At 38.0% G+C, this 18,535-nt stretch overlaps 1 protein-coding gene across 3 annotated transcripts in view; it reads right to left on the bottom strand.

The window, feature by feature from the left end:
- The window catches only part of LOC129549989 (ATP-binding cassette sub-family C member 1-like), a 108,897-nt gene that overhangs the window by 11,989 nt on the left and 78,373 nt on the right, over positions 1-18,535 (bottom strand). For 2 of the 3 annotated variants that reach the window (XM_088836137.1, XM_055417513.2), the window contains 6 exons: positions 15,490-15,550; positions 14,559-14,778; positions 8,487-8,641; positions 6,953-7,108; positions 3,073-3,272; positions 1,675-1,801 (listed from right to left, as the gene is read on the bottom strand). In XM_088836137.1, coding sequence (XP_088692263.1) covers positions 1,675-1,801; positions 3,073-3,272; positions 6,953-7,108; positions 8,487-8,641; positions 14,559-14,778; positions 15,490-15,550 — 919 coding nt within the window. Of the gene's footprint in view, positions 1-1,674; positions 1,802-3,072; positions 3,273-6,952; positions 7,109-8,486; positions 8,642-14,159; positions 14,262-14,558; positions 14,779-15,489; positions 15,551-18,535 lie in introns of all 3 variants that reach the window. The other variant, XM_088836141.1, reaches the window with a different exon arrangement.

Raw genomic sequence — 18,535 nt, forward strand, 5'->3', positions numbered from 1 at the left:
GTTGACAAGGACCAGTTGAGAGGATCATCAAAGCTGATTGTCTTACAACTACATAAGCAGTTGCCGAAGAACTCAACATCAACCATTCTACAGTCATTTGGCGTTTGAAGAAAATTGGAAAGGTAAAAAAGTTTGGTAAGTGAGTGCCTCATGAGCTTCACTGGTAGCTCAGATGGTAAAGAATCTGCCTGCAATTCTGGAGACCTGAGTTCGACCCCTGGGTTGGGAAGAACCCCTGGAGAAGGGAATGGCAACTCTTCCAGTATTCTTGCCTGGAGAACCCCACGGACAGAAGAGCCTGGCAGGCTATAGCCCATGAAGTCTCAAAGAGTTGGACACGACTGAATGACTTTCACTTTCATGAGCTGACGAGAAGTCAAAAATATTGTCATTTGGAAGTGTCATCTTCTCTTAGTCTATGCAACAACAGCAAACCATATCTTAATCAGATTGTGATGTGTGATGAAAAGTAGATTTTATAGACAATTGGCGATGACCAGCTCAGTGGTTGGATCAAGAAGAAACTCCAAAGCACTTTCCAAAGCCAAACTTGCATCAAAAGAAGGTCATGGTCACTGTTTGGTGGTCTGCTGCCAGTCTGATTCACTACAGCTTTCTGAACCTCAGCAAAACCACTACATCTGAGAAATATGCTCAGCAAATTGATGAGATGCACCAAAAACTGTATGCTGCAGCCAGAACTGATCAACAGAAAAGGCTCAATTCCCCATGACATTGCCCTACTACATGTCACACAACCAATGCTCCAAAAGCTGAACTAATTGAGCTATGAAGTTTTGCCTCATCTACTTTATTCACCTGATCTCTCGCCTATCGACTTCAAGCAGCTCCACAACTTTTTGCTGGGAAAATGCTTCCACAACCAGCAGGAAGCAGCAAATGCGTTCCAAGAGTTTGTCAAATCCTGAAGCATGGCATTTTATGCTACAGGAATAAACAAACATTTCTCATTGGCAAAAATGCATTGATTGTAAAGATTCCTATTTTGATTAATAAAGATGTCTTAGAGCCTAGTTACAAAGATTTAAAATTCATGGTCTGAGACCACAATTACATTTGCCCCAACATAATAGATGGACAGGACATGGTAGAGAAAGGCCCTGCCCTTGTTGTGTGCATGCATGCATGCTAAGTTGCTTCAGTCTTGTCCGACTCTTTGTGACCCTATGAACTGTAGCCCTGCAGGCTCCTCTCTCCATGAGATTCTCCAGGCAAGAATACTGGAGTGGGTTGCCATGCCACCAGGGGATCTCCCTGACCCATGGATTGAACCTGTATCTCTAACGTCTACCCCGCATTGGCAGGTGGTTTCTTTATACTAGCACCACCTGGGAAGCCCCCTACCCTTGTTACACTTTACAATCTATAAGAATAGGAGAGGATGAAATGTCTGGATAATGATGCAACACTAGGATCCTGGTCCTCCAGCACTAAGCCTTGGGGATCAGCCTGTTCTTTCTGTGAACTACTTTAGAACTGCTGAGCCAGCTATTTTGCTAGTAGCAAAAGAGAAAAAGAAATGCGCCTCCAGGGTAATCCAGATTTGTTTCTCATTACTTAGTTACTACCATCTCTTATTCAGACAGGAAAAGAAGAGAACTTAATTAATTGGATTATAAACATGTCATATACCACACAATCATTATTACTTACATTTAGGGCATAGGATATAGACAAACCAACTATTGCTGAATCTATAGAATTGCCAGCCAGCACAGTAAGCACTGCAGTGAAGAACACCATTAAGTTGCCAAGAAATTCAAGTCTAACAGACAGCCACCTGAAATAATGGAAAATATTCTTGAAATGAGATGCAAAATCTTTGGTGCACTCAATATGAACTCTCCTCTGGGAAATGAAGACATAAACATCAATAGCTGTGTTCTATTTTTTTTTTACTTAGTTAGAACTCAATCAAACATAGGATGGTTGCAATGACAATAAAGAATTTATCTGCATAAAAATATGCTTTACTTTTGCAGAACTTTGCTTTTAAACCAGTTCAGTTCAGTTCAGTTGCTCAGTCATGTCCAACTCTTTGCAACCCCATGAACCACAGCACGCCAGGCCTCCCTGTCCATCACCAACTCCCGGAGTTCACCCAAACCCATGTCCATTGAGTCCGTGATGCCATCCAACCATCTCATCCCCTGTTGTCCCCTTCTCCTCCTGCCCTCAATCTTTCCCAGCATCAGGATCTTTCCAAATGAGTCATCTCTTCGCATCAGGTGGCCAAAATGTTGGAGTTTCGGCTTCAACATCAGTCCTTCCAATGAACACCCAGGACTGGTCTCCTTTAGGATGGACTGGTTGGATCTTCCTGCAGTCCAAGGGACTCTCAAGAGTCTTCTCCAACATCACAGTTCAAAAGCATCAATTCTTCGGTGCTCAGCTTTCTTTATAGTCCAACTCTCATATCCATACATGACCACTGGAAAAACCATAGCCTTGACTAGATGGACCTTTGTTGGCAAAGTAATGTCTCTGCTTTTTAATATGCTATCTAGGTTGGTCATAACTTTCCTTCCAAGAAGTAAATTTAATCAGAATTAAAAAGAAAAAAGAAAGAACACCAGCTGAAATGATGCATTTATTTTAAAATCTCATTGGAAAATCACTTACCTTTCTGATTACATGCACAGTTTATACAATAAAATTAATCTCTAAAAGTTAAAATGTGCCCAAGTACTATTTAACATTCCCCCACTGGGTGAAATGTATAGCTTCAAATTAAAAATATTATAAATTATTGTATGCAAATAAAATTTATGTTTGCATACATAAATACAACATAGAGTCATATCTTTAGTAATTCTAATAGCATCCTGTGTAACTTTCAAAAAACGTTAGATCTTATATTTACATAAGTAGCATGGCCTGTTCATATGGATATAAATAGATGTACTTTAACTTAAATGTTACTAAATACTAGAAATATTTAAAGTTTAATATTTTTGATGAAATGTTACTAAAAATACTCTATTTAGAGGTCAATAAACAAAATATCCAATAAGGGACTAGTCCTGAATTAGGTATGTGGATATGACTTACCTGTTTGAAATCACATTGTTGTAGAAACAGACCAAGTTCTCATTCAGCACCTCTTTGTTTTGCTGGATGAACCTCTGTTCATGTCCAAATGCCCTGATAGTGGACACTCCCAGCAGAGTCTCACAAAAATGGGAAATGACTGGAGAGCGAGATGCTCCTGCCAATCGTCGAATCTGCCGAGAGCTTGCCATGTAGTATCTCTAACAGGAAAACAGAAAGAGGTGGTCTTGAAGATGTAGAAAAAATTTCTTTAGCAGTTTGAAAATGGCAAGATATGTGTGTAGTGGGCTAATGAGCAGCCCCCAAAAGTTAAGTTCAAGTTCTAACCTCCATTGCCTGTGAGCATGACCTTATTTGGAAAGAGGATATTAGCAGATGTCATTAATATCTTGAGAGGAGATCCTTAGGGTTGGCCTGAAATCCAGTCTGAGTGTTGTTATAAAAATAGAAAAGGAGAAGACACAGACACAGGGAGAAAACTGTGGAGGACAAGATTGCAGTGATGTACCTGGGAGTCAAGGAAAATGCCAGGGGTCACTGACAGTCACCAGAAGCTAGGACAGAAGCATGCAACACAGGCCTACTCCTGGATTTTGGACTTGTGGCCTCTATAACTGTGAAAGAATAAAATTTCTGTTGTTTTAAGCCACCAAGTTTGTTATAGGAGCCCCAGAAAAGGAATGTACCTTTGCAACAGTGAAAGTATTAGGAACAGTAAAAAGCCCTAATTCTGGATAGCACAACTCGAACAAAATTGGGCAAAATTTCACCTTGGTAATGCTCTCAAACAACCATTACTGAGTACCTACCTGGTGGCTCAGAGGGTAAAGCATCTGCCTGCAATGCGGGAGACCTGGGTTCAATCCCTGGGTCAGGAAGATCCCCTGGAGAAGGAAAAGGCAACCCACTCCGGTACTCTTGCCTGGAAAATCCCATGGACAGAGAAGCATGGTAGGCTACAGTCCATAGGGTCGCAAAGAGTCAAACATGACTGAGCGACTTCATTTCACTTCACTTCACTGTGGAAAAAGCCCTATGTTAAATAGCTGAAAGCATGGCCAGGTGGTTAACCCATTAAATGAAGGAAGCCTAGCAAGTGTACAAACAATAATATTTTTGTGATAGTGAATGTGTTCAGTCCCTCAGTCATGTCCAACTCTTTGCAATCCCATGGACTGTAGCCCACTAGGCTCCTCTGTCCATGGAGTTTTCCAGGCACCAACACTGGGGAAGGTTGCCATTCCCTTCTCCAGGAGATCTTCCTGACCCAGGGATCAAACCCAGGTCTCTTGCATTGTAGGCAAATTCTTTACCATCTGAGTCACCTATACTTAACTATAATTATGGAAACTTTTTTCCACTAAAAAATTTCAATATGGGCACAGTTATAATTGGTGCTTTCCCTCTGGACAATTGGGATGAGTGGATTGTGGAGAGCTAGCAGGAGTAAGCCTAGGTTAGGACCATCATTCATCAGCCCCAAATAGTTGCTATAAACTGGAAATGAAAATAAAGAGTTGTCACATCTTGCAATTTTTTTTCAGGAAAATTTTTTATGTAAAATTCCTGATATTAAAAATGTCTTCATTTTGGTAAAAAACATTGAGCTAGCTAAGTGAAAACATATCTGAAGCCACATGTGGTCTATCCTCTTGGAGTTTACAAGCTCTGCTCTATGTTAAGTGCTCTGGAGAATACAAAGGATGACGGCATTCTGAGCCTGCCAGGGGACTTAAGAGACTGTCCTAAAGAGACTTTCATAAATGTTCAATGAATTGTTGAAGACCTGGAATCTCTCCATAAAATTATACAGAGCTCTGAGCTTAAGAACCTTTGATCTAGATTAATGCTTCTCATCCTTCAGCAAAAATTACCAAAGGGTTATAAAAACACTGATTTCTGGGCCCAAACCTGAGAGATTCTTCATCTCCCAACCCCAGCTCTATGAGGGTATGATAAATAAAAACTATACATATTTGCTTGCAAAATATGATATTTTTAAAAGAAGAGGTACAATTGGAGATTCTGATTGAATAGGTCCATGGGCCCAGGGACCACACTTTGAGTAGCACTGATCTAAAGCAACGGAGAAGGCAATGGCAAGCCACTCCAGTCCTCTTGCCTAGAAAATCCCATGGATGGAGGAGCCTGGTAGGCTGCAGTCCGTGGGGTCGCTAAGGGTCGGACACCACTGAGCGACTTCACTTTCACTTTTCACTTTCACACATTGGAGAAGGAAATGGCAACCCACTCCAGTGTTTTTGCCCGGAGAATCCCAGGGACGGGGGACCCTGGTGGGCTTCCGTCTATGGAGTCACACAGAGTCTGACACGACTGAAGTGATGCAGCAGCAGCAGCAGCAGATCTAAAGCAAACTTCTTATCTTACAGGTGAAAGAAATGAAGGTTGGAAAGGGAAGAGATACACCAAGCACAGGAGTCAAGAAACTGACTAGAATTTGAGGCTCCTGAATCTATCTTCTGGACTCAATCTATTAAGTTCCCCTTCACAAAACATGTAGACTCTTTTCCATTCCTAGTCACCCTATTATAGTGTACCAACCACAAAATTTTCAGTTGTGATATGCTTTGTTGTTTTTGCTTTTTTAAGCAGATACAATTGATTCTCAACATTATTCATCAATTTTTTGGTTATTTTTTTAAACTATAAGACATAGTGCCTGTCCTAGAGAACTTACAATCTTATTGAGGAAACAATTTTAGGTCTACTAAAAAATAAAACAGCCTGCAAAATAATATAGCATAATATAATAATATTATGTAATAATATAGTATCCGTTCCGTTCCGTCACTCAGTCGTGTCCGACTCTTTGCGACCCTGTGGACTGTAGCCTACCAGTCTTCTCCGTCCATGGGATTCTCCAGGCTAGAATACTGGAGTGGGTTACCGTTTCCTTCTCCAAATATAGTATAATAAGTCTATAATACCTTCATAAGTCATATCTTTGCACTATTTTGGTAGAGAATGCTTCACACAGAAAATAGAATATAATCTATGCATAAAGGGTAAGTAAGATCCAGGTGGCAGAGAGAAGAGGGGCATCATAAGAAACAGGAAATAATAATGATAGTAGATATGTAGAAATGAGCAAATGATTAACATCTTGGTTTGGACAAACTGAACTCCAGTAAGAATTTTAAAATTTGGATTTTGAGAAAACATTAAACTATAAGAACTGCATCCTTTCATATAAAAAGCCTCAAAATACTATTATATTTAATTTAAACAAGTGTTAAATTTTGTTTTTACACTATAGCCTCCCAGTGACATTATCTTGGAATTCAAATTGGCTGACTACATTTTAATTAGAATATAAAGGTGCACACCTATCATGAGAGATCTGTTTAGTACTTCTTGCAATAGTTTCTTGATAGCAAGGTAACAGGGCAAAAGGGAATATTTGTTTTTCTCTTGAATCTTCAGGCAAATTGACTTTCTGCTAAAATGTAAATAACACCTAGGTTTTGTTGTGGCCATAAAAATGCACAACTCAGTTCTTTTGTTGCAAGGCACATCGCGGACTGACAGCATGGCTGCTGCCTTTCCAAATCCACTCCTATTTTAGAATGGAGGCCATTTTTCCCTCAGGTGGTCCCGGAAATGACTCAGCATGGAAGCGGTGTTCAAACAGACTCATCCAGAGGTCACCTGGGAATATCAATGGGCAGCACTGGTTGTGGACTTTCCATTCATTCAACCAAACCTCTTATGAAGCTGTTCTGCAGTCCAAGACTTCCTCCCCAATCCTCTGCCTTTCCCTTCTTCCTCGGATTCCTAACCATCTCAGCCATTAGGGAAGCCCAACTAGTATTTGACTGTGAACTTGGAAGTTATTAAAACATAAAAATCCATGAATTACCTGTATAGTGAAATAGAGGAAAACCAAGGGAATAACGCCCAGAATGAAGAGTGGTAAAGCTCCCACAATGACCAAAACTGTTCCAATAACATCCAGTGTACAGTTCACCCAGGTCCGTATGTAGTAATGGAAACGCATATCAATTATAAACATGTCCTGAAAAATTTGACATCAGATCACTTTATTTTTAACTTTTCATGGTTTAAAATGAGGGGAAGAAGACATATATCATTCATGTAAAAATAAAAACATTTACCCAGAAGTGAAAATCTGAATCTTAAATGATTTTTGCCCTCCTCAACTCACCCCCACATATTTTTCAGTTATAATAATTAAGAAGGTTTTATAGTCCAAGATGTCTATGATCAAGCAATCTGCATTTCCCAATCATAACTCCATGACACTTGACTTATACAGCTGCCATATTTTAAAGTTATGGCTATGCACAGTCTAATACAGGAGCCACTAGCAAATACATGGCTATTGAGTACTTGAAATGTGGCTACTGCAAATTGAGATATAACCGAAGTCTATAACACAAATTGGATTCTGAAGATTTTGTAAGAATAAAAAAATCAAAATATGCAATTACTATTTTTACATTTATTACGCTTTAATGTTTCAGATATTCAGATATTGTGTGTCAGTACTCTACACATTAAGATATACTATTATAAATAATAATTTCAACTGTTTCTTTTTAATTTTCTATTGTTGCTACTAGAAAATTTTAAATTACCTATGTGGTTTGCATAATACTTTACTGGACAATACAATTAAAAGCACTCAGCTGTAAACACAAGGGGTAAAACCCTGTATGTAAGCAGAGACATTCTGGGAACCTCCAGCCATTCCTCAATTGTTACTAGTGAGTTGATAGTTTTTTTAAAAGGTTTTTTAAAAAGATTTTTTTTAGAGTCTCTAAGCATGCTTAGGGATTTTCCTGGTGGTCCAGTGCTTAAGAATTCACTTTGCAATGCAGGGGATGTGGGTTCAATCCCTGTTCAGGGAACTAAGATCCCACATGCCATGGAGCAAATAAGCCCGTGTGCTGTAACTAGGGAGCCCACTTGCCACAACTAGAGAGACTGTGGGCTGCAATGAAAAATCTTGTACAATGCGACTTAGACCCAATGCAGCCACATAAAGAAAGATAGAAAGATATTTTTTTTAAAAGGTACAATGCTTAAAATCCAGATATCTCAATATAGATTTATAAATTCTTCCCCTTCTCTGTCTGAACCACTGATTCTCAAACTAAATATGTGTAAGAATTGGAGCTATAGACACCACAGCACTTGCACTTCTTGGATTCTTTCAACAATTTTTAAGAGTTTTAATTACGTGTGTGAGATGTGACTCTGTTATACATCAATTATGAATGTCCCAAGAATTAGAAATTAAACAATGAAATCTACACTGAACATAATCTTATTTTTTGAGAATGATACTTTTCACAAATGAGATTATAAAGTACTAAACGTGGATCATCATTTATTTACGTATGCTATCTAATAAGATAGGGTTTCCTTACCTTGGTGAACCTATTGATGACCTGGCCTATGGGATTGGTTTCAAAAAACTGGAGTGGGAGATGCAGCACATTGTCCAGCAGCTGAGCATGCAAAACTCGAGAGGCAGCCAACGATCCCCTGGTGACTACATAAGCTCCAGAGCACACAAAGAGACCTAAACACAAATTGCTATCAGGGACATGTTAACAGCTTAAACTTCAAATTTTAACACTCAAGAAATTGCATATAATAGAATTTATTTTTAATGGTAAACTCAAGTATCAAACTTTAGAATGTGTAACTCTGGACCAAACTAAGTATAAATGTACATGGCACAATGAAAATAAATACAGATGCTCTAATGGGATATCAGAGCAGGGCTCTCTTATTTTTGAGCATAGCTTCTAGAGAAATGCTCTGAAGATAAGAGATCAACCAGCTGGATAGAATTTTAGCAACCTATTAACTTTATAATGTCCTGAGGGACAATGGTAGTCACTGGAGCTACTAGGCAATTAGTTTCAGTTCTCCTAGCTTCGAGGTCCATGGTAGAATTGTGCTTTGTGGTCCCCTTGTGATTGGAGAGACCAAAGAAATAGTTCTGAACAATACATTGAGGGAGAAACAACACATGGTACTTCCAGATTAGAGCATTTAATTGTTGGTGTCAGATGTGCTAAAGCTCCTATTTGCTTTGCACAGTGCCTGCCAAAGTTTTTTTTAAAAATAATAGTTGAGTTGCTTTTTCAACTTGGGCTCTAGAATCAGATAAATCCCCTTCCCGATCAACAATGCACAAGTGGTGTGAGTGAGGAATAAACATTTTTGGTCCGTCAAGCTACGGAGACGTGGTTGGTGGAAGGGTTGTTCTTGACAAACTAAAAAGTCAGAAAATATAATCAACATGCAGCTTTAGTGGAAAAGGATAAAAAACAGTTAACAGCATCTATGGATGGTTGCGAGCTGTGTTTGACAAAATACTGAATAGAACAAGAAAGAGGCAAGCTCAGAAAAGAGCTATCCATTTGTGCAAGAAGAAATGCAAGGACAAAGAATCGCCAACTTGGGGAACTTTTAAGGTTGGAAGAAGAGATGTTTGGTTATAATGATTGATTCAAAGATGGATATGTAACTCAGTTGCTTCAAGGAGAGTAATTTCCTGGGTTTCTATGGAGGGAATTTCTTTGGAAGATAACATTTTCATCACCATGTGAAGCTTAAGGATTAAGCCAATGAGGAAAATGTGTAGAACTGATAAACAAAAAGTAGTGGATACTTAGTTTGAGTCCCCTGGATCAAGTGAGCTTAAAGACTTGTGCCTGGACTTCTCCGTTTGAGGCATCAATAAACTTTCATGTTATTTGAGACATTTGCTTTTGAGTCTTCTGGGATACACAATTACTTTGTTGATTTCTACTATATAAAATTGTTAATAAAACTGTGTTGGCAACATGATTCTTGTAGGTATAATGTGTAAAACAAAGCAAAACAAAAATAGGTGACCCTGACCACCTCAAATTATTTTAGCTAGTTCTGATATTTTAATTAACATCACACACGACTATTTAATAATTTCTTACTCTTAGATATTTCCTATTATTTTACTACCTCAATCCCCCATACTTTCTTCTAGCCCTTCTAAAAATAGGTTGTTGCCCTTTTCCCCCTCAAATATTCAGTGTTTACATTACTGCTGCTGCTGCTGCTAAGTCACTTCAGTCGTGTCCGACTCTGTGCGACCCCACAGACGGAAGCCCACCAGGCTCCCCCGTCCCTGGGATTCTCCAGGCAAGAACACTGGCGTGGGTTGCCATGTCCTTTCCAATGTGTCAAAGTGAAAGTGAAGTCGCTCAGTCGTGTCCGACCCTTAGCGACCCCACGGACTGCAGCCTACCAGGCTCCTCCATCCATGGGATTTTCCAGGCAAGAGTACTGGAGTGGCTTGCCATTGCCTTCTCCGGTTTACATTACTACTAAACATAATATCCATGAAGTTCACTACATTTACAATGCTTGTACCACTATTTTTCTATGCAACAAGAGCTCATCTATTCCCAAACAATTCAATAGCAAAATTCTTTTGAATATATTCAAACTCATCAGATATTCTATTATTTATTTTATTCTCTTTTGCCTCCTCTTCTTGCAACACAAACTACTATCTTGGAACCTCCTGTATTTCTGCTCTAAACTGGAACATTTGTGGGGACAGGCTTCAGTTTTCTTCAATTACAGAAAATGTTGTTAAATATTATATATTTGATAATTTCTATCTGCATTTACTGAAAGTCAACATCCTGGATTATTACTCTAATTTTTCCTTTTTTATCATTTGCCATCTGTTTCTGATGTTGTACATCTGGGACTGTCTCCTCCAATTTATCTTCTCACACTTGTGCAATCTTTTTAAATTCTTTAAATTTTTTAAGAACCTTCTCGCTCTTAGATTGACCTTATTTCAGCATATTCTGCATTTGCTTTGCTTCTGCCATTTGAATATCTAAAGATACTAATTAGATATTTTAAGCCTCTCTTATATACCAAGTATGAGTATTTTACTTCTTGGTTCCACTGTTCTATTTGTTAGCTCTTATTTATACTGTTCACTTGATTAAAATGCATGACCATCCATCATGACCAGTTTAAACATGCAAGAAAAAGATATGTATGGTTAATCAAGAGGTACTTGGTGTGCCTTTCTTCTGCCAGTGTATACCTTAATTTCCCCCAACATTTCTCTCCTCTGAATGGAAGTTCCACGTAAGTGGGTGTGACACTGCAAGTCTTAAATGCTGATTTAGACATGCAGGCTGGAACTTCTTCAAAAGCCACATAAGGAGGCCGTCTTTAGTATATGTCACACACACTAGTAACCTTTATTTTCTTTTTAAGCATCAGCTCCTAGTTTTCACTGTACTACGACTGTGCCAGTTGGTATATAACAATACACAGATAGCGCTGGGGGTGGGGCTGAGCTTGTAGGAGAGGCTGACAGGCCAGAACCAAGCTCTAGTGAGCCACTTTGATTATTTCTACGCTGCTCAATCTTACTCCCTGTACTTTTGTTTCTCCAGTGGATAGACTGAACCACTTACTGTGCTTTTACAGCTTCATCCAGTATTTGTTCCTGGTTACAGGTTCTTCTACCCTTGATTATCAGTATAATCACTTATGTAGAAATTCATCACTGTGAAATTCCCTGAATCCTTTACTTTTGGATTTATTCACTGTCATTTCAGTGAAATTTTGTGAGGTAAGTAAAGTAAATGATCCACTCATTCATCTCAAACAGGAAGTAGCAGTGTACTCCTTAAACACTACACTTTGAAAATAAGGTGTCTATATTTTACACATTGGGTTGGAAAAGGAAGTTCCTAACAAGGGGGCATATAACACAATAGATTAGGGATGTCCAGAGTGTTGCAGAGATTCAGCACATAGCTGAGAACCAGAAATAAAATGTTTAGGGCTATTTCTTTTTCAGAAGATAAGGTAGGATCGTTATTATTGTTATAAAATATAGATGCAGTATTTTCTGCTTCAGTACTCCAGTTTTGTTTGAATGTTAGCCTTCTATATTATTCATAGCAGGCCTCTGTGAAACATGTGAAAGTGCTATTTATGCTTTAAAGCTCAAAAATTAATGTAAGCTTTTACGATATCAGTGAATACAGCCTGCTTTTGATTGGATCAAGTTCCAGAGGATGCAGCTGTGGACCACTAATAAAATCAGAAATTATACAGTTTCATTTTTTATGAAATAATTTAAAATTTATAACATAATTACATTTAATAATAAGTCAAAACTTTAAATTTTTAAATGTAAAAAATAAAAATCCAGTCATGAAAAAATATTTTTGATTAAATTGTATATAATTTGTTACCTTCATTACAAAATACTTTTTATACCTCCTGACAGTTAAAGTAAATGAGTAAAATTTTGAATACTAAACTTGCATACCTTGCCTAGTATAGGAAAATAACAGTATTTGGTCACTTAAAATATTTTCCAAAGGATACTGAATCTCCCTTAAAACTGCAACATGAGCTCACTACGTTGGTAAGAGTTTAACTCTCCTATATATGATGATAGACATAGGTATAGAGATGTATATGGGATATTTCTTTTGCTACTCAGCATTCTATTGATATATCTCTAAATCTACCTTCACCTCATTGAGTTGCAAACCATGAGCCAATAAACTTGGCTCACTGGTTTAGAACCAAGCACATTCTAAGTCCCTGAATCTCATTTTAGTTATTAACATAACAACTCTTTTCCCAATGAGTGTAACAGAATGACAAAACAAGCATAAATTTGCCTCAAAATATTTGTTTACCTTCTGATGGAGATACTTATAGGTAGTGTTATGGTGACATAATAAAAAATAAGATGGGAGTGGAGAAAACAAAGCAAGGCCTTGAGTCACATATTTTTAAATATTATCCTCATTTTCTGTTACCAAAAGCATGTATTCTTTCTGTTTTCCTTTATGCATATCCTTAGATAGCAAGACTTCCATGTAGCTGATTTGTTATTTCTTATTTAACTTTATCACTCTCCTTCATGTTATCCTCTTTTCTCCTTATATATACACAAAGATTGTCTCTAATTTAAAAAACGTTTCCTTTAAAGGTTCTGTACTTTTGAGTACTATACTTTTGAGAATCTTTCTTCTTACTCTTTCAATATCACTTAACTTCTCTGAAGGACAGTGTGAATCTACTTTGCTTACTGGGGGGAAAAAACAGCAGAAAAATATATCCACACTTCCCATTATATGTGTTCCAAACTGAATTCATAATTTCTATATCACTTAAGACTCTTCTCTACTGGTTTCTTTTTTTTTGTCTTCACTGTTTTCCCAATTACTCGAACTTCAGAATCTCAAGTGATGCTCTCTTCTTACCCACAACAAATCTTATATATCTTTTCACCGCAATGTCTTTCCTATCCATCCCTTTTCTCCAGCCCCATTGCAGTTCTCTGACCCTTCCTCCACTCATACTTTATTCAGCCTTATTCCATTCCCTGCCCTTTGGTTAGCACTGGACTAGATGCTTTGGGTGACCAGGAGATCGAGCAGATGAGAGATCTTTTTGTACTAGATTATCTGTCATCTAGATGCCTGAATGTACTTGATTATTTTTATCCCTACCGATCCCAACTTCTCCCTGGTCTCTGACTTTAGTCCCTCCAATAAAAATCCATCTGTTTTTTCATCATGCCAAGTTTATTCATATTCTGAAAAATGACTCCAAATTCTGTCATTTTTTCCCTCCAATTCTCAAAGTTTTCCACTTGCCTTTCTAACCATCATCTTGAACACATTTCTAAACTACCTTTTTACCTCTAGTTCCTCTACTACCCCATCACTTACCTGAAGATGACTCAGACTGGCATCCTCAGCTATGCCTATATCCCCCTCACCTTTTCTTTTCATCTTTATGAACATCTTTCTCTGCATCTCTCACCTTCCCTTCTCTGTGGTCTCTGACAAAACTCAATCCATATTTTCAGTGTTGTCTCAAATGCCAACTATGCCTTGGGAATTATCTTAATCTCTCAACCAAATACAGCTTTCCCCTGCTCTAAATCCTCCCAGTGTCATCTTTTACTATTTTATAAAATATTGCTTGCCATGTAGTATTAAACTTTACTTACAATGCAGTTTTTGACAGACTCACTTAACTGATGTTCACATCAGTCACAAGCCTCCCACATACGGTGAATGGCCATGTAGTCAAGACTTTGAATCCTGAACGACTTAACAGATAAACCTCCATTTTCTCAGCTGTAAAATGGGGATAATGATACCTTTCTAAATACTTATTGGCAAAATTAAATGAGACAAATTTTTTAGTATGGGTCATGGAGTTGACACATACAAGTTTCTATTTACTCTCTCAAATATGGTGAATTAAAAATAAATGTATTTAAATTATCCCAAAGTATTTGAATATTACGACATAGATTAAAAAAAAAAAAAGAAAAAACAAACATGCCTTATGCTTGCATCCAGATCAGTTAGGTTAGAAAAAGAAAAGAAAAGCAACTGGAAAAAAAAAAAGCTAGACTTTTTTTTTTTAACCTTGCATTAATCCCAGTAATCCATAGATGCTTAATTTATTGCTTCTTATTTGCTTCCATTCTGTGAAATCATTCATGTGCTTTGCTTCTTTTGCCCAGGTACTAAGCCAGAGATTCTGTCCAGTTCTAACCAAATTCTGTCCCAGGCAAGCGGCCACATTCAGCCACACCCAGAGCCAGCCGAAGGCTTGAAGATACTTCAGAATGACTGAAAACTTCACCTAAAAGCAAAATTGTTTTCAAAAAATGATAAATTACTGTAATTAAAAGTCACACTAAAAGCTAGATTTAAACCTACTGTGATATATTCCAAGCTTTATGACCTTGATTCAAGTTACTAACTCCTCTAATCCTCAGATTACTCATTTATAAATTGGAATAATAATAGTAGCCACCTTATAAGTACAAGCAAAGTACCTACACAGTCCTGAAGGCTTAAAAATAAGTGCTCAAATAATGTTAGTTACTTTTCACTAACAAGAATATACATAATGAAATATACATAGCTAAATATATTCAGTAAATATCTTTTGTAATTAAGAATATACACAGCAAAATATACATACCTAAATAATTAAACATCACTCTAATGATGGTAAAGCATCTGTCTACAATGTGGGAGACCCGGGTTCGATCCCCGGGTCAGGAAGATCTCCTGGAGAAGGAAATGGCAATCCACTCCAGTACTATTGCCTGGAGAATCCCATGGACGGAAAAGCCTCGTGGGCTACAGTCCACAGGGTCTCAAAGAGTCGGACACGACTGAGTAACTTCACTTTCACTTTCAATGTCCAATAGCTCATTTACTTTAATTTCTTCAAAATATTATATAGCAACTCCCTTTGAATTCAATAAAAAATAGATGGTATTTGTTAATAATACTTACATGGGAGTGGTTAGTAACAAATAACACTAGTTATTCTGGTACTCACCCGACCAACAGGAACCTTTTCTTTTCTCACTGAGAACTTTTTTCTTTGATCCAATAAGGGCCTGATAAAGCAAGACAACGTTCTTTTTCTCCTTTAAATTTTTAGATCAACCAAACATTTTTTAAAAGTTACACATTCTCAATCCCTTTTTTTTTTTGCATATTTGTCTGCTTCATTAACAGCAACCTGACTTGCCTTGATAATAACTTTATTTCTTTAATCTTCTGGAAGGGAAATTGTTTATTCTTCCATACCCCACATATTTTAGAGCCAGGGCATATTGCCTGATTTTTTTCACCGTTTCTTCTAGAAAATTATCCTTCTAGCTTGAGCCAAACTCCTAGATTGTTTAAGGTAATTCCATCTGGCTGGACCATAATCTGTGCCTCTTCAGGTCCTTGCCTCCTGTCCTACCAGAAGACTAGCATCAAGCTAATTCATGCCACCTTGTTCTGCCACCATTCTGGAGGATGGCACAGCTGACAAGGACAACTGTATTAAACTCAATCTCTCCTCAACTTCATGACCTTCATACTTTTAGAGTCTGTCAGCTGCATGCTACATTGGCCATCAACTTTCATGACCATAAACCATGAATCTTATTACCTGGAACTAATCCACCCTTGAAAACCCAACTCTAATTATTCCAGCCTCTGGCCATAATGGAGCCTCTTCTATTTCTAAATTGTACATTCAGTTAGTCTCACTATATTTGGTTCTTATTCCATCAAGACTCTCAGTTTAAAAATGCAACTTTCTATCATCCATGCTCCCTAGGATGATCAATGATCCTGGTTTACCTGGGGTCTTTCTGGTTTTAGAATCGACTGTCCTACATTCAGGAAAACTCTTAGGACTAAGCACACCTATGTCCTGTCTTGAATCTTTTCATTATGCAGCCTGTACTCCATGATTACATTTCATCCAAATGGTGGTTATATTCTAAACTTTAATACTTTTCCTTTTCCTTCTATTAAGCTTCAACATTAGAACTCACAAGTCAGTGCTGATCATACTTGCTCCCTATCTGTGGAGTGCTACTTCAAAAGATCGTAAAGCCCTGCAAACTGGCTCCACCATAAATTAGTGTCTTCTTCCATGTGGGTTTTCATAGTACCTAAAAATTCATGCATCTCTCAGAAGGGGCCTTCAAATCCTATCTGATGGAGAAAGTCAACACAGACAGGGAAGTCAGTCGCCGTGATGGAGAAAGTCAACACAGACAGGGAAGTCAGTCGCCACACTTCTACATTTACCTTCATCTCCACTATGCCTTTTCTGACTCTCTCCTATAAAAAGCAAAGATAGTTCTCTCCTCAGATCCAAGGATAACCTTATGATCCGAATCACATTCTGCCCATTTCCTCAAAATACACTTATTAACAGTAATTGTTTCCATACATTCCTGCTGATGAGTCACTTGACAGTGCTTGATAAAAATGCAGATTGTAAGATTCCCCCTTTGGAAGCCTATCTTTAAAGGAATGATGCAAGGGATCATTTTATCGTAAGGCAAATTTTAAGACCCTCAATTGTTCTCTCTTTTTAAATCTTCATCTACTTCCTTTCAAGCACCTCTTTTTCATCAGCCCACAGAGAACTACACATTTTTCTCATTTTATAATTAATACCATCACCACAAAAATGATTCCACCCTCAGTCCTGTGTTAGTTTCCCTCTTACTTCTGTAGCCAAATATTTTTCTGCCAAGCCACCTTCTTTTTCTCCTTGAACTTTCCAACACTTGACTGAAAGGGTTTCCATCATTTGGGCCTTGTTGTATTCTTGGGATACTTTGAAAATTATCTCACCTAAACTCTTCATAGAAATTAACATCATTGATCATCCCCTTGTTTAAGATATACTTCCTTTTACTTCCTTACAATCATACCTTTGTGTTTTCTTCCACCTGTCTTGATTTCCATTAGTTTCTCTGTCTTCTTTCAACGTTTATATTTCATGACACTCAGCTCTAGTCATTATTCCTTTTGTATGCTCCTCTTCTGAGCAATATCCTCCACCCCCAGTTTCAATAAACTTCTTCTCTGAGGGTGACTGTCAAATGGATTTCTCAAACCTCTTTTCTGAGCTCCAGATACATACAGTAAAAGGCCTACTTGCCATCTGCTTCATCTCTACTTGTTTATCTCAATCATCTTGCACTGAACCAGTTATTTCTCACCTCTTCTAAAGCTAACTCTGGCCAAAACACTTCCTCTGTCTCAATCTTGACACATTTCTAACCATCACCAAGGAGCTGTCAATTCTTCTGGAATTGTATTACTGAAGAAACATTTGGAAAATACCGAATAGCTCAAAGAAGAACAAGGACAAAGGAGGAGAGAGAAGAAAGAAAACAGAGGAGGAATAGAAGCCAATGAAAAATACTCATGATGCTAACATTCCAGAGACAGCTGGTGCTAAGGTGCTTGTGAGTACTGCTAGAGTCTTTATATGTGTGGTATGTGTGTGTGAGTCTCTCAGTCATGTCCGACTCTTTGTGACCCCAGTAGCCTGCCAGGCTCCTCTGTCAATGAGGTTCTCCAGGAAAGAACACTGGAGTGGGTTGCTATTTCCTTCTCCAATATTTGTGGTGTCATAATTCAAATGTTGCTCCATAACCAGTCTTACTTTTTCTTTTTAATGTACACATGGTCTTTGCAACTCAATATAAAACACAGAGACGTTTGTATGACGGTACAGACCTTTGCTAACAAAGGTCTGTACAGTCAAAGCTATGGTTTTTCCAGTGGTCATATATGGATGTGAAAGTTGGATCATGAAGAAGGCTGAGGGCAAAAATATTGATGGTTTTGAACTGTGGTATTGGAGAAGACTCTTGAGAGTCCCTTGGACAGCAAGAAGATCAAACCAGTCAATCCTAAAGGAAATCAACCCTGAATATTCATTGGAAGGACTGAAGCTGAAGCTCCCATACTTTGGCCACCTGATGTGAAGAGCTGACTCATTAGAAAAGACCTTGATGCTGGGAAAGATTGAAGGCAGGAGTAGAAGGGGATGACAGAGGATGAGATGATTGGATGGC

This window comes from Moschus berezovskii, chromosome 1 (assembly GCF_049115385.1).
Source record: "Moschus berezovskii isolate FMDL1 chromosome 1, NW_MosBer_1.0, whole genome shotgun sequence".
NCBI classification, from domain to species: domain Eukaryota; kingdom Metazoa; phylum Chordata; class Mammalia; order Artiodactyla; family Moschidae; genus Moschus; species Moschus berezovskii.